Here is a 23,729-nt window from a genome sequence, read left to right on the forward strand (position 1 = left end):
GATGACTCGGTGGTTGTGATGACGGATGGTGTTGCTGTAGTTGATGCTCTCACAAATCCTACACTTAGCTGAAGAAGGGAGAAAAGGTCCCTCTTGGGAATGTCATATCTGTTCGAAGATGCCATTTTACCTCTGATACGGCCCAGCGAAGCTGCTGCAGCTGTTCTAAGGACTCAGGTTGAGCCAGAGGACCTCGTGGATTCTTCCGAACATACTGGGTGAACATGGACTCTCCAGCATAAAGAAGGGAGCTTGCTCTCCGGGCGATCCCTTTCAGTGAGCTACGGGAAGTATAAAATCCGGTCCAGCTTTGAAATGGCTCTAAGGAAGAATGTTAGAAAAACAGTCAAGTATTAAAGGCAAGGATGAGCTTAACACGGCTAGCAATGTGTGGCCCAGGACCCCTGAGCACCCAAGAATACTCCACTTGGATGAGCAGGGCAGGACGTCACAGCTTCAGCATCACTTGGTCCCGCATCCTGGGCAGAAGCTCTGGGAAGGGGTACTAAAGAAGCAGCAGTCAATGAATGCTCAAGCTCCACCCCACCCAAATCACAGAAAAAGGGGAAAGGACCCAAGGTCCAACACAAACCCATGCCTCCAACCCTTTATCCATCTCTCTTCCCTACTCCCTCCACACCACACTTTTTTATCCCCAAGTAAAAGCAGATCTCAGCATTTACCACATCACCTTATCAGTGGCCTTTCTACTGCAATACTCTCAAATACCCCAGTGGAAAGGCCAAAGCAATGAGTGTCTTACTGTGTTGGGGGCCAGCAATGGGATGGTCCTCAAGGCTGCACATGGCATCAGCTACATTTACCTCCTTCTCCTAGCCAGGCGGTGACCCCTTGATACCCTGCACTGGGGTAACTAGGCACTGGCCAAGGGTATTCAATGTGATGGCCTAAAGTACACTCTCTAGGTGCTGCCACAGTTTAAGAAAGGCACAGATAGCCCAGAGCCACCAGAGAAGAGCAGCCAGGATGGAAGAGGGCTGGTGCCCATGTCTATGAGGACTCAAGGAAGTGGACAGGATTAGCCTAGAGAACACTCAAAGGACTACAACAGCTGTTTTCAAGCATCCAGAGTTGTCATGGGGAGAAAGGACTGGACTTATTGCATGTGGCCTTGGAGGACAGAACCAGGAGCAAAGGGGAGAAGCTGTAAAGAGGTGAAGCTAGGCTCTTAAACCTAGGACAGTCCAAACAGAGAGGGCTTCTTAGAGGGGGTGGGCTCCTCCTTCTTGAAGCTCTTCCAGCAGAGGCTAGAGGATCATCAGGCATGTTACAGGGTGGGGATTCCTTTTGCGTTTGAACTAGACCAGATGGCTAATAAGTTACCTTCTATCCCTCTAATTCAGTGACTCTTCCATGACCATTTCCAGAATCATGAATAAAGCTCCAAACTTGGTGTCAGGATGACCTGTGTCCAGATCCTACCTCTACTCTTTCTAGCTGTGGGATTAAGAAAGTCACTTCACCTCTTTGTTTCTCAGATTCCTCATCTTTAAAATAAAGGGGTGGGACTTTTTTTTTGGTTTCTTCCTGCTCCAAGTCTTCGACTCTATGAGTCTAAAGCAGCCCACTGGGCCAGCTCATATTTTTTAAATAAAATCTTAATATTTACTAAGTAACATAAAAACATAGAGGGTAGGTAGTGCACATGCTTTTATGCCTATTTTACAGATGAGGAAACTGAGGCTCAATGAGCTTCCCCTGGTAACACAGTTTAAAAATGTCAGATCTGGTAACCAACTCTGGGACTTCAGACTTAAACTCCAGTGTTCTTTCTATGACACTCCAGTGCCTCTCAAGGATCTCTTCCTTTGTTGATCTTTGTTTTGACAAGTGCTTATATGCTCAGCATCAGAGGTGGTAAGAGAAGAGAGGAAGAAGATGAAGAAGTAGGCAGCATGGCCTCTCCTCCTGAGATCTAGCTGAGGAGCCAAAGCTTTACTGTGCACCTTCCTACACTACTTTGGGTACATGAGCTCAGACTCACTTGAAACTCTACAGGGACCTGGAATGTCTTCCATAGAGCTGGGGAGATAGATGAAACACTGGCTGGGAACAGAGAGCTGGGCTTGAAGTCAGGAAGACCTGAGTTTTAATTCAGACACAGACACTTACTAGCTATGCAACTTCAGGGCAAGTCAACCTCTCAGAGATTGTTCCCTCATCTGTAAAATGGGGATAATAATAGCACCTACTTCCCAGGGCATTTGTGAGGATCAAATCAGATAATATATGTAAAGTGCTTTGTAAACCCTAAGGGACTACTGAAAATATCAGCTGTAATTATAATTACCATTATTATAAGGACTCAACCTCATCATTAATTTTTTTGCCCTGAAGATCCTCATTAAAAATTTTAACCTGTTTTGTCCCAAGACTGATGTCATAGAAGGAAAGAGGGAGGGAAGCGAACAGTTTATTATTTCTATAGTGCCTACTAAATGTCAAGTATTATACTTTTACAATTATTATCTAATTTGATTTTCACAATAATCCTGAGAGGTAGGTGTTATTATTATCCCCATTTTACAGGTGAGGAAAGTAAGGCAAACTGAGATTAAGTGACTTGCACTTTTCTGGGGGAAAGGTAAGCCAGAACTGTTTTGACTTCACTCTGTGACTTCAGAAAGTCAGAGGAACTGGGGTCCTTTTTTGCTACAACTAAAATGGGCCTAATTTTCCTCTTGTGTAAATTAGAATGGGCTTGATCAAACAGCATGTTTGCTTTTGGCTCTTTAAATAAATAGAATCAATAAATATTTTTTAATACTTATCGTGCATGATACCAGGACATAAAAAGACATGGTCCCTGTTCTTAAAGAGTTTAAACAAGTAAGCGGAATGAGACAAGTACAACTGGTGATAGTAATAACAACAAAACCAATAATAATTGACATGTATATGTAATACTTTAAAAGCTGCAAAGTGGTTTATAATAGATATCTTGTTTGACTCTTACAACCAGTCTTCGAGAAAGTAGCATATAAAATGTTATCTGCATTTTGGAAAAGGGCAGAAAGAAGGAAGTTACTTTCTGGGGGAAGAATTGTGATAGGAGGAAGCATTTGAGCTGGGTTTTAATAGACAAGAAGGACTTTAATAGGCAGGCTGGGGAAGGTAAATCATTCTAAGAAAAGGTAACAAGGCTGAACAAAGATGCTGAGGAGGGGATATCTATGATTCTGAAAAACACAAAAAAGCCTTGGCCATTTGGCAAAGGATAGGGCTGGTTTGTATCAAACAGAAAATAAATTGTGATTAACAGCTATTGAGTCTTATTGCCAAATGGGACTTTGGAGCATCAGAGAATTTTTGAGCTAGAAGAAATCTTATTAAAGAACACAGAACAGAGAATGCAAAAGCTAAAAGGGACCCAACAACAATGAACAGAATGGGACTTAGAATATAGATGGTAGACCTGGAAGAGGCTTTAGAACATAGAATTTTAGGGACCTCAACATTCACTTAGTCTAGCCTCCTCTTTTGATAGATAAGGAAACTGAGGACTAGACAAATGAAATGGCTCATTGTATAGATAAGTGACAGAGCTGGAGCTCGAATCCACGTCTCTTGGGTCCCAGGAAGAGCTGCTTCAACTTTACTCTGTGACTTCAGTGAGGCAAACAGGAAACAATCTACTGGAGAACTGGAGTTAATCTGTGCTGCTTGAATTCCTCCATCCCATCTTTAAATGGGCAAACAGAAGGGCAATCATTTGTAGTTATCCCTCCTGAACTGTCAGTCACTCACTGTGGGCTGTTCTTGCACTCTAACATGTGCTGAGGTGTGTGTGACCTCTAGTGGCTGCAGGGAAGCAGGTGAGAAGCAATTCCAGATACTTCCTGGCACTCTGGCTCTCGGGCCTGGGCTGGGGAAGGACCCCTCACAACTTGGGCGGCCATTCAGAGAGTGAGGGAACATGGGACCTTTGATCAGCATTTTGGAATTAAGGTTTAGTATTTACATTTCTCTGACTTTCAGAAAAGATCAGAATGGGAAAGATTCCTTTTTTTCTTGAAGCCTTGTTGACCTGGTAGCAGGGCTGCTCAATGGAACTCTTTTCAAGCAATTGTCTCGAAGAGGGGCCTTTCACACCACCATTCAGGCCACTTGTAAATTAGCCTTACAGGATGCCATGTAATATTAATGGTCAAGCTTGACCAAAGTCAGCATCTGAGAAAATGTACTTCTCGATTCTATTCTTTGCAGAGATGGGACATTAAGTATATACAATATTTCATATATTGACAGCATCACTTGAAGTATTGATTGGTTTTGCTCAATTGCTTAAAAAAACCTGTTACAAGAGATGGCTTGGTGGAGAGAAGCATTTATTTGTAAGTTAAAGTGATTTGAAAACAAAAGATATCAATAAAAATTTTAGGAAATTAGCACCAGTTGCTTAGGACAGGCTAGTGGGGCTCCCAGCAACAATCAATGAATAAAGAAGCATTTATTAAGCACCTACAAAGGATCAGGCCCTATGCTAGTTACTGAAGATTCAAAGGCAAGCATGACACAGTTCCTGCCCCCAAGGAGCTTCTAGTTTATTGGAGAAGACAACACCCTCGTGTTAAAGGACACACAAGACATCTACAAAGTTAATACTGGAGGACCTAGAATGGAAAAACACTAGGTGAGAAGAAGGGAACAGGAAGAGTCTCCTGCAAAAGGTGGTACTTAAATTGAGTCTTGAAGGAAGCCAGAAGTTTGTTCCAAACATAAAGAGGCAGCAAACCCACTGGTCTCTCCTTTTGATCATTTAGGAGGCAACACAATGTGGTCCATGTAGACTAAGAAAAAAGATACTCTAGTTTTAAGCCCAGCTGGGTCACTACTTAAATTTTACAATCTTTGCCAAATCATTTCCCTTTCTGCTTTCAATTTTCCTATCTGTAAAACAGGGAAGGAAAAGGAACTAAATTTCTGGTTGCCAAATTCTGGGAAAGATTTGCTAAACTAGAAAGATTGCACAGAAAGGCAACCAGGATGGTGAAAGGTCTCGAGTTCATGACAGTTAAGGAGAAGGTTGAAAGACTTAGGATATTCAGTCTAGACTTAGCAGTGATGATAAATGTCCTCAAGGTTACAAAATATTGTCACATGAAGGAAGGAAATGGCATTAAGGGATCAATGAGGATAAGTTGCAAAAAGGCAAATTTAGTTTTGACAAAAGGGAAATCTTTTTTACAGTGAAAAGCTGTCCAAAGATGGAATGGGCTGCCTTGGGATGCAATAGTTTCTCCCTTGTTAGAGGCTTTTGAGCAAAGGTTAGATGACTGTCAGATACAATGCTGTCAGATATAATGCTGACAGATTCTTGGGCAAGTATGGGTTTAGTTGGGTGGCCCTTCAGCTCTTTACAGCTCAGATCATACAATTCTGACTGAGTGATCTCCAAAGTCCTTCTCTACCCATGTGATACATAGTTTGTTTCAAGGTCTCTTGCAACATCCTAAATATTTTCTGAGGGGTACAAAAAGCAGAATTTAACCACACACCCTGGATTTTTGCCTTTTTCATAAATATCCTAGGAGAAATACTTTGAGGGTAGGGCATTGTTGTTTTTTACTTTATATCCCCAGGGCCCTGCACATAGTAGGTAATTAATGAAGGCTTACTTCATTGCACTGATTTGAAACCTGAAAACAGTAAGATCTCTGATAAAGTCCAAGTACCCTGAATGGAAGTCACTGGTAAGACACTCACAAACCCCAAGTATTTATATAGTAACCCCAAATAGGGGGGAAACCACATGATGCAAGTACCTGATGAATAGGGAAGAAAATCCTGCTGGTTCCGTATGCTCCAGGTGACATCTCGATCATGAATAGCACGGAAGTAATCACCCACAGTAGCATATTCCACAGTGACTCCAAACTCTTCAGAATGATTATTAATATAGGCTAGCAATGGATCCATATTGGTGAACTGGACAGATGAGTTAAAGAACTGCTTGTCACAACCCTGAAATTTGCAAATAAAAAGGTTAAATGCCTGCTCAATAGCGTCTCCCCCTAAGGCCTGTGAAGATAGATGAAAGGTCTACAAAAAATTGTGAGTCCCTCAAATCTATCATAAGATCCTACAAATGTAGTGGGAGGGGCCCAAGTCTGGGATGATCTGGATTTTAATCTTTCTTTGACTATTAACTAGTACTGGCACTTAGGTCTTCACCTCTCTAACCTCAATCTCCTCTTAGATAAAGTGAGGGGATTAAATAAAATAATTTCTAAGGTCTCTCCCAGTTCTAACATTCTGCATTTTCTGTTCTAGAATTCATTCTAGTTACAATTATCTGTGAATTTATGAAACCAAACAAGCAAAAAATTTAAAGAATATGAGATGCCATAGAATTAAATCTTTTTAGACTTAATTAGAAGACTTTTTTTAGCCTTTGGTCTTTATTAATTCATCCAGCAACCATTTATTAAGTATATACAATGTGTAAATCACTATGCTAGGTGATAGATATACAAAGACAAAGCAAAATAGTCCTGCTAAAAGCTCCTGAAAGGCAAGGATTGTTATGTGGTGCAGTGGTGAACCTGCCTCCAACAATGATTAGCTATGTGATCATGGACAAAAATATAGCCTCTTTGAGCTTCAATTTCTTCATCTGTAAAACAGGGATATTTCCTGTAGCATCTACCTCAAAGAGTTGTTGTGAAGATCAAATAACATAATGTGTGTCTATAACTTTTGAACATATTCAATGACCATATAAATGTCAGTCATTATTATAAATACGTTTAGCTTGGCCTGAAATAAAACACATACACAGAAACGTAAGTAAACTCGAGATAATGTGGGGAAAGAGAAAGCCCTAACAACTTAGTGGAGGGGAAGAGTTAAGAGTCAGGAACGACCTTCTCCTGTAAGAGGCAGCATCTGAACTAAGCCCTTGAAGGAGGCTAAGGATTAAGAGATGGTGATGAAGTAGCATATTCCAGACAAGGTGAAAGGACATGAGATGATGGTTCCCTGAATATCCAGTAGGTCATTTTGGCTGAAATGTAAAGTATTCAAAAACATGGGATCAGCTGCCTGTGGAACCCTTCTGTTTTAGAACCAATAATACTCTATTGATTCTAAGATGGAAGGTAAGGGTTAAAAAAAAAAAGAAAATCAATGGTTGAGGTGGACTCTTTAGAAATGGGATCAGAGTATTTGTTAATCAAGCATTCTGCTAATATAATACTATAGACTTTCTGTCTCCTTTCCATATTGTTAGAGCTGAAAGGTTAAGTCACAAAATGTAGAATTTTAGAGCTGGAGGGGGCTAAGATTATAGAAAGCAGAACATGAGAGTTGGAAGGGACTTGAGAACATAAAACAAAGAATGGTGGAACTGAAGGAGACCTTAGACAGTTAGAGCTAGCAGGGACCTCAGAACACAGAATGTTAAGAGCTGGAAGGAAGCTGAGAACAAAGAATCTAACATTAGGACTGGAAACTACCCTGGAACTGGAAGGGTACAATTGCCTCATTTTATATGGGAAGAAATTGAATCTTGAAGATCTGAAGTGAAATGGAAATGTCTTCTCTTTAGGTGGAAGTATCACCCTCTACTGTGTTAAACTCGCTTCAATAAACATAAAATGAGAGGCCTGGTCTAGGCGATCTGGGTTCTAGTTCATGCTCTGCTACTCACTAGCTGAGCAATTTTGAACATTTTTGTTTCACCTGCTTTTTCTCATCTGTGAAATGGAAATGATACCATGACACCCCAGACTGGTATGAGCAAAGTTCTAAACAAAACTGCATTTTAAAAAAGTAAAGAACTCCAGGCCCTGGCCAGGTATCATTTTTCCATATGGATGGGCAACCACCAAGCCATAACCCATCACAACTAAGAAGATTCCAATGTTCCTAAAAGAGGAACAAGGAAGTTTCCAGTGGTTAGTCAGACCACTCAGAATGCAGCCCTTTATGGGCTTCCTGGTTAATGAATTCCTAAGATTCTCAAAGACAAGCACTTACCTAGCTCCTCTGCCCACCAATGACTATGTTTTCTCTTCTTGAATACAAAGTGCACCCTCTTCAGGTGCTTTCTATCCAATGCCTCTGCTAGCATTGTGCCAAGATGGGAAGAGCACCGGGAGTTCTGAGAAGAGCACTGAGTTCAAATTCTAGCTCTATAACTTCAGCCACTTAATCTTTCTAGGCCTGAGATCCCTCATATATGAAGTAGGGAATAATAATCCTTGCAATCCTGACCTCAGAGAGCTTTGGTGAGGTAAGTGCTTTATAAATCTTAAATGGATAAGAATAGGGAATTAATAGAATAATGCATGTGAAGACCAATGTAACAATAAAACACAATACAACTTTAAGCTATTGTTATCAACATTATCTGTACCTCCACCACCTCTGTTTTGGTATTCAATAATGGGCCAAACACAGTGGCCTTCCTGCAATTCTCACACCTGACATTACATCTCCCATCTCTGTACCTTTGCACAGGCAGTCACCCAGGCCTGGAAAGCACTCCCATTTCATTCCACCTTTTAGAATCCCCAGCTTTCTTCAAAGCTCAGGTCAAATACCATATCCTGCATTGGGCCTTTCCTGATCTCCCCAGCTCCCAGTATTTTTCCCCACTACCCCATCTTGTATTTATTTTGTATACATTTATACATATTCCTATCTGTTTAGCAGAATGGAACCTCCTTGAGGACGGGCACTGCTTTATTTTCATCTATATATCCCTAGAGCCTAGCAAAATAAAAGGAACATAATAGGCCCTTAGTAAATATTTGATTAATGAAGAGGGGATGGGGAGAAGCAAGGAAGCAGAAAGGAGGGAAAGAAGGAAAGAATGAAGGAAAGAGGGACTGAAGGAAGGAAGGGAGGGAAGAAAAAAGGGGAAAGAAGGAGAGAAAAGGAGAAGGAAGGATGGAAAAGAAGAAAGGCTGGAAAGAAAGAAAATTTAATGACTCATTTAATTCTTACAATCCTACAAAATAGGTAGTATAGATATCATTTACCCATTTGACAGATAAGGAAATGGGGAAGACTGAGTAATTCACCCAAGATCACACAGTTAATAAGTGGCTTGAACACAAGTAGGTTTTTCTTTTCTAAGCCCGGAGTTGTTTCCCGCCATATCTTGTTGCCCCTATAGTTATGTGATACTCCATTCCCTTACCCACGGCCAGAGCACATCCTGGGTCCTGAACCAGGCTGCCCTCTGCTTGATGTTGGCCACCATGGTTTGGGCGTAGAGGTTGAGGTTGGTATCTGTCACTGGCACACTCATGTTGGGGTAAACTCCATCTTCTGGAGGGTTGGGGAAAACTGCAAATCCATTCCAAAAAAAGCCTGACCTAAGGAGGAAAAAGACAGTGGAAGCACTTGAGAAACCCTAAGAAAAACATCCCTTACCTCTACAACTGCTCTTCCTTCTCAAAAGACCTTTGAGAGAGTGAAGGGATGTATTGTTATTTCTATTTTACAGCTAAGCAAATGGAGGTCCTAAGAAGGTAAGTCTTTGTTACTGCGGCAGATAGTCACACAAGGCCTTATTAATGTGAACTATTATGATACTTAGTATTATTTCTAATGAGGAATGTAAAGAGATAAATACCAACACTAAGTAACCTAGGCCAAGAAAAGAAGCGACTTAGTGCAATGAAAAAGTGCTGGCTATGGAGCCCAATGCCCTCTGTTTGAAACCTGGATCTGCCACATTAGCTACAATGATTGGCCTGCTATTGGAGATGCCATTCAAGTTGGACCTTGAAAGATGAGGAAACTTGGAGACTGAAGAGCAGCAGGGAGAGGAAGGGGGGGAAGAGGGAGAGAGGGAGAGAGGGAGAGAGGGAGAGAGGGAGAGAGGGAGAGAGGAGAGAGAGAGAGAGAGAGAGAGAGAGAGAGAGAGAGAGAGAGAGAGAGAGAGAGAGAGAGAGAGAGAGAGAGAGAATGAATGGATATAAGATGTTGGTTCAGGGCAGCAGAATAGTCTGACAAGAGTAGGAGATTCAGAAAGAGGTGGGGGAACAATAAGAATATAGCACTCTAGGGTTTGCAAAGTGTTTTACATCTATCACGTAAATAAGAAATCAGGATTGAAAGGGAGGCTGGGGCTGGGCTGTGGAAGGCTGTAAATGCCAGGCTGAGTCTGAACCTTATCCTGTTGATAATAGGGAGCCGCTGGATGCTGGCATACTTAGTTCTCTGGCTCCAGTAGCCTTCTCTATTTTTTACAGTTTTTATCCATATTTTCTGATTTTTACATCACCATAGCTATCTCACATAACCATACTCTGGCAATCTATGCTGTCTCCAGGCTTGCTCTTTATAAAGGAGGCCCGGGGTCACTGAGGCTTGAGTGAGACATAATGGATAGGAAAATGTTTTGAGAAGCATTAAGAACTTTATAAACCCAGGCTGTTATTATTTTTAAAATTGGGATATGGAAATAAAGACTCATGATATCTCTCAGATTTAAAGCACAGCAGCAGCACTGGAATGCCCAGGGGGATTTTCCCATAATGCTTCTACAGGACATTAAGCTGGTCCATTAGCTTTTAATCAAGGAGAACGGTGGTAGATATTGAGACAGATATTTCTCTTCAGATGATCAAGTTTCATTCACTAGAGACCAAGTTGGCCCTTGCTTTCTGCCATTTTTTTAGATATACAGGGAGCCAGCTCCATGGGTCAGAGAAAAAGGCAATGAGCTGGGAATGAGGAGAAGTTGGTTCTTGTTCTAAATCCTGATTTCTGAGAATGGCTGTTCTAATGACCTCTAAGGTCACTTTCAGCTCTAAGATTCATGACCAACTCTCTGTGTGCCTTTGGGCCCCCCTTCCCCCCTCCCCCCCCCCTCACTCCTGGTGTTTTTCTGACTATAAAATGGAAGGCTGGCCTATACAAGTCAGCTCTACAATCTCTATCTTACACTTTAAGGCTTCTTCCAGTTCTAACATTCTATATTCTAAGGTTCTTACTAGCTTGAAGAACTTATTCTAGAATGGGGTCCAAGAACTTGACTTTTGAAATAGATTTCAAAATACCAAAATTTCAATGTAAATGGTTTCCTTTGTAATTCAATGTCTTTTGTATTACACATTTTATAAAAACACTTCCAGGCAGGGCCTCTCTACACTGCTAGAGGGGAAAGGAAGGGAATAAGCCTTTATCTAGCATCTACTATGTGCCAGGAACCATGCTAAATGCTTTACAAACATCCCATTTGATCAGGAAATTGATTCAGGACCTGGGTTCTAGAAACAAGATGCATCTTAGAGTCAGAAGAACTGAGTTTAGGTCTTGGCTCTGATACTCACTAGTCCTGAGCCCATGGACAAGTCACTTGAAAAATAAGGGAGTGAGAAAAGAGATCACCTCCAATTCTGTGATCTGTCCTTTGGTACTAATTCTTTTTTATGTGGAGGAATAACCTTTACTTTCTGTTTTAGAATTGACACTAAATATCGATTCTAAGGTAGAAGAAGGGTAAGGACCAGGTAATTGGGTTAAGTGACTTGCCTAGGGACACCCAATTAGAAAGTGTCTAAGGTCACAATTGAAACCAAGACCTCCTGACTCCAGGCCTGCTACTCTTTAACTGAGCCACCTAGCTGCTCCTCTGGTACTAATTCTTATATTAAATAGCTTTGGTCCTGGAGCTAAGGTACCTGAGGTGAGATTCTGATTCTAACACTTGCACCGTGTGACCTCAGATAAGTCATTTTGCCTCAAAAGCCTTTAGTATTCTTATCCAGGTGTTGAAGTAGATAGAATGCTGGACCTTAAACCAAGAATATCTGAGTTCAAATTCAGCTTCAGACACTAGCTAACTATATAATTTTGAGAAAGTCACTTAACCATTGCCCGCCTCAATTTCTTCATTTATAAAATGGGGATAATAGTAATACCTACCTGTCAGGGCTGTTGTAAGGATCAAATGAGATGATTATTTGTAAAGTGATTTGTAAACTTTAAAGCTCTACACAAACATTACTTATTGTTATTATTATTAGAAAATCTCTGAGAGCCCAAGCCTGATGTCCCTTGTCTTTAGGCCTCAGTTTTCTTCTCTATAAAATTAGGAAGTTGGACTAAACGGTCTCTAAGCTCCACATTCTAGGTTTCTAAGTTCTCCTACAGGAACAGGTCCTGGGTAGATTCCATTTAAAGCCCCAAACAGCCACCATTAAAACTGAAAGCAAAGACTCTGCTTATGTTCCATCAATGAGAACAAAGTATCATCACTCAGCTGATGGCAACGTTGTCTTTCTGGCCAAACTCAACGCCTTCTACCAATCCCAACCTCTTACTCACTTCCTGGGGTGCTGAACAGACAGAACAGATAACTTTATTAACGAGCCAGCTGCTTTGGCTCCTGCCGATGATAGCAGAGAGGTACACAGGGAAACAGAGGAAAAATGAGGAAATTGCTGATTGCCAAATGGGGAAAAGTGGGGGGGAATTTCCCTTTTATGGAAAATAGCATTTCAGCTCAGCTCAGCAAGGATAAAGGGTGGCCTGTAGCCAATCACACACACACACACACACACACACACACACACTCACTCACTCACTCACACACACCAGACTGGCCTTTGAGAGGCTGGAGTCTCAGGCAGCCTTCTCACTCCCAAGAAGCTCATTGGGGACACTGGACAATCTGAAAATGCCATGCCAGCAGAGAACAGCCAGAGTCTCCAGTGTTGATAACAGCTACTCGCTCATGTTGCTCTAGTGCTGTAACACAAAGATGGGTGGCTTTTTAGAGAAAGACTAAGGACAGAGTAGGTTGGACTAGAATCAGATCTGGACCTGCCACTTAGATGCCATATGTCCACAAACAAGTCACTGACCATGTGAACCTCAGTTTCCTTCATAAAACAGGACTATGAGTATTTTAATCTACCTGTCTTGCTGGTCATTAGGAGGAGAGCATCTTGTAAATTTTAAAGTGCTATATAAATGTTAGATGTTACAATTAAGAGAGTAAAGTAAGTCTGTGAGAGAAGAAACATGGTGCAGTAGATGGAGACAGCCTTGGACCCAAGAAACCTGGGTTCGAGCTCTGCCTATAAAGGCTGTGCCTATCTGGGAATGTCACTTAAACCTCTTAAAGTCCAAGGGCTCTAGGCAGCTCTCTAAGACAAGGAGGTGCTGACCTGTGCTGGTAGAGTGTTCCCTCATCAGAGAGTTTACTAATGAAGTCCTAGGCCAGTCCTTCTCACTGAGACCTACATCATCTCCTACCCCTTTCCACCAAGCCCTGTGGGCAGACCTGGACATCCCAGGGGACACTACAAGAGTTTTACCCAGCAAGCTTAGGAGCTGGTCAATGCAGGGTTGCTTCTGCATCTGTGCTGTCCTCTTTGACAGAATGGGTGGTACTTCAATGTCGAGGCTGCTTCCCCAGCTTCTAGCACAATATCTGGCACATACTCAATGCTTAATAAATGCTTGATTTGTTGAAGAGGGGAATAAATGTTTATTTATTGAAAACAAAAAGTCAGCTAAAATAAAAGTTCCACAAGTGGAGCAGTCAGTGTGAGGCAGGAGAAAAGGCCTGGGGTTGAAGTTAGAAGCCCTTCATTAAAATCCCAGCTCAACTACTAACTACTTATGTTACCTTGGACAAGTCATTTATCCTCTAGAAGTCTCAGTTTCACCAGATATAAAATGAGGAGAATGGCTTAGATCAGAGGTGGCTACCACTGCAGGAATGTGAACCACAACACTCCTCAGTGCCATGGGATTCAAATGTAATACTATTAATTTTAAAACAGGTTAGTGACTCATTTCTATTTGAGCTTGACCCGATTGGACTGGGTGATGTCTGAAGTCCCTTTTAGCTCTGGGTGTTATTGTTCTCAGGAAGAAGGCAGTCTCTCTTTGCAAAAGCTGTATATGATAGCTTTTCTTTTCTGTGGAGTCTTAAAAACACTAGAACTGTTTTGTATGGAATAGGAATTAAACTGTGAGTATTGTATGCACAAATGCATGATCTGCAGACATCTTTGTTTCCGGCCTACAACCCACTTTTCTGAAAGGTAGGGTAATACTAGGAAAAAATTATAAATTTAGAATCAGAAAACTTGAGTCTGAATTAACTTTCTAGCCTTTACTAGCTGAATAGCCTTAGACAAATCACTTATCTAAGTGACTCTAAGTCTCTGTCTCTCCTCTGAAAGTTGGGGATAATTATTTAAGGCTTGGAAAACATGTCCTAACAACTCTGTAGTATCAAGGAAACTGAGGCTCAAGAGACATTATGACTTGCCCATGCTTTCATGCCCAAGTAAGTGCAGGATCAGAACCCTGTATCCCTATCTGCTCCGTAAGACTGCTGTGATGAAAGCACTTTATAAACTTGCCAACACATTGGAAATGTGAGTTATTATAATTACAGCCACATTTCTTTGGTATTATTTAAAGGTTTTAAAAATGTTCCCCTTGTATTCTACAATCTCCGTAAAACTCCTTGGAGGTCACATGCACTCCAAAGTCCTATGTGAAGGCAAGATGTTCTTGGAATGATGCCAAGTACATGCAGGCCCTCCTGAATAAATATGAAGCCCAATTCAATAAAGCACAGAGTCTTTTTCAGAAGGCGATACTTTAGTCTTGACCACAAACAGCAACTGAAAACAGCACTTGCCAGTCCAGGACTGCCTCTTCTCCTAGCTGGGAACCCAAGGGCCTGTGAATAACTCTCAGCAGCTCTAATATCATCCACATGTCATGAAGCCAAGCCAGCTCGGCCCAGTGATGGGCTTGGACAGACTTAAGTCCGGGTTTCTAGGAGATGGATTAATGGAGTAGAAACATTTTGCTTAAAACCATCTCAGTTCCTAGGAAACAATTTTCAGACAGCTCTACAAGCTTCCACCCAATGGGAGAGGTGGAGGCTGGCAATAGTCAGTTGCTAAGGCATAATCCAATTAAAAGGGGTCACCCAATGGGTGGAGGATTATTAAAACAGCAGATGTCTTCTTCCCTGGCATGTCGAGAGCTACATTCTAGAAAATCACTAGGAAAGCTCTTCACATTCTTTCAGAGGCTGACATCATTTTCATCATCATCAGGCCATATTCCATTAGGAGGGCAAAACCTAGTTTAGAAAGTGCTTTTATATATTCTATCTCATCTGATCCTCAAAATAATTCTAGGAAGAAGTCAAAGCAGGGTTTATTATCCCCATTTAACAGGTAAGGAAACTGACAAGGGGTTACTGTGGTCATACAATTATTAACAGTGGGGGACTCATTCCTCCTATCTCCCTCAGGACTTGGCATACTGCTTACCTATAAGGAGGCTTTTAAGGGTTTGTTGAAGAAAAGAAACAAGTTAGGGAGGGAAGGAAATGAAGAGGGAAGTAAGGAGAGGAGGAAATTGCTAAATATTATCCAAAAGTTCTCATATACTTCTCCATCATAGTTCAGGTCCTTATCACATTTCAGTTGAACTGTGGGACAACTTTTTTTTCTTTTTAAAACCCTTACCTTCCATCTTAGAATCAATATTATGTATCAGTTCCAAAGAGGAAGAGTAGTAAAGGCTAAGCAATGGGGTTTAAGTGACTTGCCCACAGTCATATAGCTAGAAAGTGTCTGAGTCCAGATTTGAACTCAGGATCTCCCATCTCTAGGCCTGGTTCTCAATCTACTGAATTATCTGTCTGCCTCTGGACAATTTTCTAAATAGAATCTCTGTCTTAAAGCTCTCTTCTCTAAAACATCTTCCTAACAACTTCTAAAGTGATACTGTTTAATAGTAGGTCTGACCATGCTCAGGCATTTACTAGTCAGGTGATCTGGCCAAGTTAACCCCTATTCGTCTCAGTTCTTTCATTTGTAAAATGGGGGCACATTGGAGAAGAAGATGGCAAACCGTTTCCATTATCTTTGCCAAGAAAACTCCATGGACACGGCCATGGAGTCAGGAAGAGCTGGGTATGACTTAATGACTGAACAAGACATTTATGCTGTGGAATGAAATTTAATTTTTTTTAAGAAAGTATATTATATTTGGAGGCAGAAGATCTGGGTTCAAGCCTCAGCACTGCTACTAACAACCTGTGGGACTCTAGGCAGGTTTGGTGAACTCTCTGGGCTTCTACTTTCTAGTCTGTAGAATGAGGAAGTTGGAACAAATGTTCCCTAAAATTCCTTCTAGCTCTAAGCCCTCAGACCCTAAGGCCTCTCACAAGGGCCAATTTCAAAGACTGTTATTATCTGATATAACTGCACAAGCCAAGAACTGTGATTTCAGCATGGAAACTCCCTCCCTCCCTCCACATCTTGAGATAACAATCTGTTTATAACTTATTGAGTTTTGGAGAATTGCCTGAAGACACATGTGACATGAGCATGGTCAGGCTGGTAGGGTTAGAGGTAGGATTTGTATCTAAGTCTCCCTCACTCCAGACCCACCTCTGTATTTGCTAAGCCACCCTGACTCTCATTATCTGAAAGACATATGACTATCTCCAGTGTTTAGCACCATGCCTGGTAAAGGTCTATGTCGCTTGGTTGCTCAATAAATTCTAGTTTCTATACCCAGCATTTAGCGGAGTTCCTGGTAAATGCTTGCTGGCTGACTGACCGAAAAAGATGTGGGAGGGTCTTTGGGGATTATTAGTTCACCAAGAGTCAACAATGTAAAATGAAAGCCAGAAAGCTAATGTGACCTTAGGCTACACAAAGAGAGATGCAGCTTCCAGCAATGAGGAGATGAGTCCTGTTGTGCCCACTGCTGGTCAGATTTTGGGACAGTTGAGAGTTCTACATTCAGTTCTGGAAGGTAGTTTAGGAAGAACACTGAGAAGCCTGCCAGCATCCGTTAAGAAGAGGACAATCAGGAGGAAGAATTTCAAGTTTAGGTCATAAAAGGAGTGGTTAGAAGAAGTGGGCATGCCTTAGTGGAGAAGATTGAGGGGGGATTTCATTTCTGCCTTCAAGCACTTAAAGGGTGTGAAAATTATACTTGTGCTGCTTGGCCCAAAGTAGAAATAATTAGTGGAAGTAGAAATGAGGCAGATTTGGGCTTGATGTCAGGAAGAGCATCCCAACAGTCAGAACCATCCCAAAGTAAAATGGGCTGCCTAGGGAGCCAGGGGATTCTACTCCAGGGGAAGACTTTGAGCAAAGGCTGGGTGACCACTGATTGAGTATGCTATAGGGGAGAGGGAGTGGGACTTCCCTTTAGCTCTGAGTTAGCCTGGATAGCCTCTGAGCTTGGAGCCAAGGTTGACATTCAGTGATTCTGTGATATAGCTGGAAAGCTGTCAAGTCAGATACTCAAAGTAACCAGCAGATGGTGCAAAGGGTGGAAGAAACACATTCACTTACTTGTTGGAAAAAGGGATATATGAAGGGGTGCAGTAGCTATATTGGTCCATAACATGAGTGAAGATTTCCTGACTTTCGGCTAGAGACGGAGACCCTCGCCACACAAACTGAAGCTTCTGAAACACAGAATGAGATCATTGGTTAGGGGAATATCAGAAGCCTAAGAAGATTTTGCAGTCACCCCCCACAATGCAGTGTCTTCCTGGGAATAGCTAGAGATCACCATAGATACGCTATGAAGGCAAGGTATGGGAAGAAGGAACAATGGACCAAGTCTTGGAGCTCTTTTGAGTTTCCAGTCTTAAGGAAGAATCCAGAAAGTAGAAACTAAGCAGAGAATCCGTTTTCTACCCAAGTACAACATATTATATGAAGATTAGTTGATGGAGTGGAGAATGCTCTTTTTAAAAAGTTGATATTTCTATAGGCTCTAAGATATGCGAAGTGCTGGGTATGAAGCAGGTAATATTATTCTCAATTCTCAGATGAGGGAACTGATGTCCACACCTGGATCTCCACTTGGTCACTGACTGTGAGACCCCACAGGGAGAATGAGCACCTCTGTCTTCATAACTCAGTGGCATTACCCACTCTGCCCATGTCAGGAGGCAGCTAATGAGGGGTTACATGATAAAGAGGGTACTAAGAAAGCCACCAGGGCTGTACCACAAATGGATTAGATGCCCTTCAAACAACACAAGGACAATTCTCAAAGACAAAAATTGTCAGCCTGAGTTCTGGCATCTAATTTCATGCCATACAAAAATCTATTTTTTACCCCAAGCAGCATAACCACTAATACTGACAATAATGATGAAACTACAAAGTGCTTTATATACTTTATTTTATTTTATTATTTTTTAAAACCCTTACCTTCCATCTTGGAGTCAATACTGTGTATTGGCTCCAAGGCAAAAGAGTAGTAAGGGCTAAGCAATGGGGGTCAAGTGACTTGCCCGGGGTCACATAGCTGGGAAGTGTCTGAGGCCAGATTTGAACCTAGGACCTCCTGTCTCTAGGCCTGGCTCTCAATCCACTGAGCTACCCAGCTGCCCCTCTTTATATACTTTATATATGTTGAATCTCACAATACTAAGGAGAAGGGAGAAAAGGCATTATTATACTCATTTTACAGATGAGGAAAGGAAGACTCAGAGAAGGAAAGGATTCTCTTGGTGGCCATGTTAATTCATTCAAAAAACATTTATAAAGCATCTGTTGTGTGCCAGGCATTGTACTAAGAGCAGGGAATACAAAAAGAGGCCAAAGACAACCCCTGGCCTCAAGGAAATTACAATCTAACAAAAATCCTATTTAAATAGTGCTTTATGGTTTACAAACACTCAAGCAATCAACAAATGTTTATAAGTGCCTACTACATGCCAGGAACTGTATAAAGTGCTGAGGAGACAAAAGTAAAACATGAACCATTCCCTGCCCTCAAGAAGCTTTATGGTCTGTTCTCTATCATCTAAGTATATGCAATATGAAAGCATATAGTCTAAGCAAATAAAAATAAGAATAAGGTAATTTTGGTGGGAAGGTACTAGAAGATAGGAGTTTAGGAAAGGCCTCTTATGGAAGAAGTCCCTTGGGTGAGCTCTGAAGGAAACTAGGGATTGAAAGAGGTGGAGATGAGGAGGCAGGGCATTCCAGGCACAGCAGGACAGCAATGGAAAGGCTCAGAGATGGGATACTATGTGATGTTAGAAAAAGCAAGAAGGAGGGGGCAGCTGGGTAGCTTAGTGGATTGAGAGCCAGGCCTAGAGACAGGAGGTCCTAGGTTCAAATCTGGCCTCAGACACTTCCCAGCTATGTGACCCTGGGCAAGTCACTTGACCCCCATTGCCTAGCCCTCACCACTCTTCTGCCTTGGAGCCATATTGACCCAAGACAGAAGGTAAGGGTTTAAAAAAGCAAAAAAAGCAAGAAGGTGAGTTGGGATGGATTACAGAGTTTATAAATACATATACAATAGTGCATAATAAGTCTGGAAATCTAAGATGGAGCCAGGCTGTAAAGGGTTGGAATGCTTGACATTTATCCTAGAAGTAAAGGTAAAGCATTCACAAAATGTTTTATTCATAGCTGCTTTGTGTGGTCAGTGTTATCATCCCCATTTCAAAGATAAGGAAATGGAAGCCCAGAGACACAATGGGCCCAGGGTCCCACAGTAGTTTCAACAGGGAACTAGGACTCAATCTTTGTTCCTACTATACCAAGTCCAGGGCTCTTTCCACTAGCTTTCAGTTCCTTAAGGTTTATTTTCCAAGACTACCAGGTAGGAAAGAAGAGACAGAATGAGCATCTGGCCCCAGTGATGTTACCTTGGCTTTCTGCATATCCTCTTTTTGGTCATAGTCGATCCGGGAAATGAGGTGGGCATTGAATCCGGCCAGTGCGAACAAAGTTGGGGTGGCAGCAGATGCTCCAAAGGGATCAACATGCCAGGAAAACTGAGGCCTTACTCCAAAAGTTTCATATAAAAATCCATGTCCCTCTGCAAAGACAAGGTAGAGTTTAAAATCTAAGCATGCTGATCCACTTTATTTCAAATGATAGTGCAAGGTTGGGCCAGAGAAGCAGGTCGGAGATAGAGTTTGGTTACAATGAGAAAGAAGATCAGCAAAGGCATTTAATGAGGGTTTACCATACACACAGTGCTAAATTTGGAGATATCAAGATAAAAGGAGAAGTTGCTCCCCTCAAGGAGATTGCCTTTTGTTTTTGAGGATGCCGGGATGCAGGGATGGCCGAAACATTTTTACTAGATTATTTCTGGGTAATTTACTAAAACAATACACAACCTAGTGTTTATTTAAAGCAAAATTAGGATCTTTAGATTTTTAACCTAGAATCCCACTAGTTCAAAGATTTAAATGAAAACACAGAAGGCATTCTCATAGTATTTTCAGATGAGTGAGAGAATTCCGGGTAAGAGAGTTAACATATTAGACAAAAGAATTACAAGTTGAAGCAAAGAACCACTTCCACTTAACCAGGCTGAATCAACAGAAGATAACTAAATAACATTTAATAAGGATTTACATTTAGCTTCAGCAAATCTGCTGCATAAATCAGAGACCTACCCACTTTTCAATGCCCACCTCGGACCCCCTTCCATAAAGCTTTTCTTGGTACTTCTTCCTGTACCTCATGGAGAGAATCTCTCTCTCCTCTGTACTCCTAAAGCCCTTTCTAGTACCTCTGGTGTGGGAGCTTCCTGAGACCTTTTCAGGGCTGCTCATCCACCTTGGTTGTCCACCTGGCACTCATCTGTCACCTGAGGCTCCAAGAAGCTGTAGCATGAGTAGCAGCCACACCCCACTAAAACCTTCTCGGAAGGCAGGCTAAACCAAGAATGAGTTTAAGTGACAGGCCTCAAACTTATTGGTGAGTTCAGTGATGTCTACTCCAAGTATGTGAAGACTTCCCCCTGGAAGAAGAGGTGGATGAGAATAATTTGTTCCAACAGCCATGAAGCAGCATGTACTGTGGACCACTTAGAGCCTGGTCTGACAAAGATGCCAAGGTCCACTGCAACCCAGGTCATCGCCAGTTATCCCGACGTCTGTCTTGCCACTGTACTTTGATGACTCCAGAAGACTGTATGAGGCTGATGACTTGGTGCAACTCTGCCTTACTTAAATCTAATTCACACCCAAGTCAAGACATCTTCCTGTGATGTCATTGGTCCTCTTTGAAACAGCAACAACAACAGTACTTATCAGAGAGGAAACATTGGGTGGTAGATAGAGAGCTGGCCTTAGAGGCAGGAATACCTGGACTAGATTCAAGTCCCACCTCCAACACACATTTGTTGTATGACCCTGCAAAGGATACTTTTCAGTCCTCTAGACAACTCTCCAAGGCTTCATTAGTAGAAAAGGTTCCTCCCCAGCAGCTCTCCACACCAACAAATCTCCTGTCATCTCCCTTTCCCTCTAACATACAACACTTATACTACCTTACTTTATAGGCATTTGTCTCTGCTCTAAGAACTCTTCCATCATCACCATCACCATCATCGCCACCATCACCATCACCACAACCATCATCACCATCACCACCATCATCTAATAGTTAGCATTAATATAGTGCTTTTTGGTTTGCAAAGCTCTTTACATATAGTAAAGCATTTGATTAGCTCTAAAATTCCAAGGTATGAGTCCTGGCTCAGATTCTTATTTCACCATCTGAGGCACAATTACCCAATCTATAAAAAAGGGATAAAAACAGAGGCCCAGGTTATATTTTAAGATACTGTCCCTCAATCTCCATAGATTTTTTTTTCTAAAGAATTTAGCATGAGTTCAAATCCCTGGTTTGCCTCTTGCTAGTCTTATGACCATGGACAAATGACTTAGTCTCTCTGAAACTCAGTTTCCTCATCTGTAATATGGGGATAATAATGCTTATTCTCATCTCATAAGATCATCAGGATAGAAAGCACTCTGTAAACTTGCCAACACTCCAGAAATGAGCTATTATGACTTGGTCTAACAACTCAATCTCAGTCTTTAAGGAAAAGAAAAAAAGATACCAGTGAGTGGCTCTTAGACATGACTCATCACACTAATCAAAAATCCTTCAGCTTGGAATTGGTGGATTACATCCTTTTCACTCCCTGGGGAAAGCACTCAAACTTCCTGTAGCTCAGCATTTTTCTCTGTAAGCTATTATCAGAGATGAATCATAGAATTTCAGAGCAGGAAAGAAAATCAAGCATATTTTGTGCCTCAAACCCATTATACAGATGGGGAAACTGCAGCACAGAGAATTAGAGGCCTGGCCCACAGTCACAAAGCTAGTTTACACTGAGACTAACTTCATCTTATATCTTTTCCCTGACTGTAGGTTTGAGCCCAACTGAACTACCTTGTGTTGTCCTGTTCTCATCTTGCCCTTCTCCATTTCTATGCTACTCACTACTTATTCCTACCAGGACTCTCACACTCCTCAAAGTGTGGGAGAACTGAATGAAAACATTCTCCAGTCTCAAGACTTGGGTTCAAGTCTTGCCTCTGTCACTTACCTCAGTTTCTTCATCGGCAAAATGGGGGGAGGGGCTGCTGATGGCCTTGGGGTTCCTTTCCAGTCCTAAATCCATGATCCCCTCCCTTTGAGAATGAGGACCCTTCTTACTCTTCTGTACTCTATTGATGCTCCAATTGCTTAGGTACACATAGGGAGTACAACTGTATGGCTTAGGAACTTTGGCTGCAAACAGAGACCCTAGGGTGGTGGCAAGAGGCAGGTCCAAGGCCTGGCTCTGTGTCTACTTCAGCCATCTGAGCCACAGCTTCCTAATCTATAAAAATATGAACCCAGCTCATCTCTCAGGGATACTCAGAAGATTCAATGAGATGATGATAGGGTTTTATAAGCCATAAGACACTCTGAAATGGCAGCTCTTGTTAGGATGGAAAGTCTGTCCAAAGTGCAGCAATAGGAATCTATTATAATTTGGGGCACTAGTGGCACACAGTGGAGCCAGTGTCTTTGGGAACAAAAAGGAACCACAGAAAGGTAAGCTTCTTTGTGATCTCATCAGCTCTGAGAGGCTCTGCTGCTCTTGTACTGTACATGACCAACACTGATAGGAGATTATTGTTTGTCCTCCAATTTGAAGAGGCCAATGACATCATGAAGGTGATGTCTTAAGTGTGCACTGCATTTAAGTGAGGCAGAGATGCACAAAGTTGTCAGCCTCACTCTCTTTTCCGGAGTCATCAAAATCCTATGGTCAAAATCAAGATGAGTTAATGTTTGTAAAATACTTTGCAAACCTTAAAGCACGATATCATTATTGTTCAGTCATTTCTGATTCTTTGTGACCCCATGGACCATGGTACATCAATGCCGTGCATAAGATTTTGGGGGCAAAGATACTAGTGTGGCTTGCTATTTCTTCTCCAGTGGATTAAGGCAAACAGAGGTTACATGACTTGCCCAGGTTCACACAGTTAGTAAGCTGTGCAGTAAAAAGAGCACTGGGCCTGGAGTCAGGAAGATTCATTTTCATGAATTCAAATCTGGCCTCAAATATTCACTAGCTTGTGTGATTCAGGGCAAGTCATTTAACTCTCTCTGCCTCAGTTCCTTATCTGTAAAATGGCAAACAACTCTAGTATTTCTACCAAGAAAATCCCAAATGAGGTCACAAAGAGTCAGATACAACCCCCCCAAAAAACAACAATTGCCTCTTGGATACAGTACAAACTCCTCTGGCATTTAAGAACCTTCTCAGTCTGTTAGGAGTTTAAAAATGTCTGAAGGACTTTAATATAAGCCCAGATATCAATCAATCAACACACATCTATTAAATGCCTACTTTGTGCCTGCCACTGTTCTCATGATGGGATATTAAGATGGCACAAAGAATAGGAT

At 41.8% G+C, this 23,729-nt stretch overlaps 1 protein-coding gene across 2 annotated transcripts in view; it reads right to left on the reverse strand.

The window, feature by feature from the left end:
• MAN2B2 (mannosidase alpha class 2B member 2) overlaps positions 1 to 23,729 on the reverse strand; it is an 86,399-nt gene that overhangs the window by 45,302 nt on the left and 17,368 nt on the right. For both annotated transcript variants that reach the window (XM_007496762.3, XM_056802404.1), the window contains 5 exons: positions 19,667 to 19,839; positions 17,340 to 17,455; positions 9,170 to 9,347; positions 5,787 to 5,985; positions 131 to 321 (listed from right to left, as the gene is read on the reverse strand). In XM_007496762.3, the coding sequence (XP_007496824.1) occupies positions 131 to 321; positions 5,787 to 5,985; positions 9,170 to 9,347; positions 17,340 to 17,455; positions 19,667 to 19,839 (857 nt within the window). The remainder of the gene's footprint in view (positions 1 to 130; positions 322 to 5,786; positions 5,986 to 9,169; positions 9,348 to 17,339; positions 17,456 to 19,666; positions 19,840 to 23,729) is intronic.

The sequence above is a fragment of the Monodelphis domestica genome, chromosome 6 (genome assembly GCF_027887165.1).
Source record: "Monodelphis domestica isolate mMonDom1 chromosome 6, mMonDom1.pri, whole genome shotgun sequence".
Lineage (NCBI taxonomy): Eukaryota > Metazoa > Chordata > Mammalia > Didelphimorphia > Didelphidae > Monodelphis > Monodelphis domestica.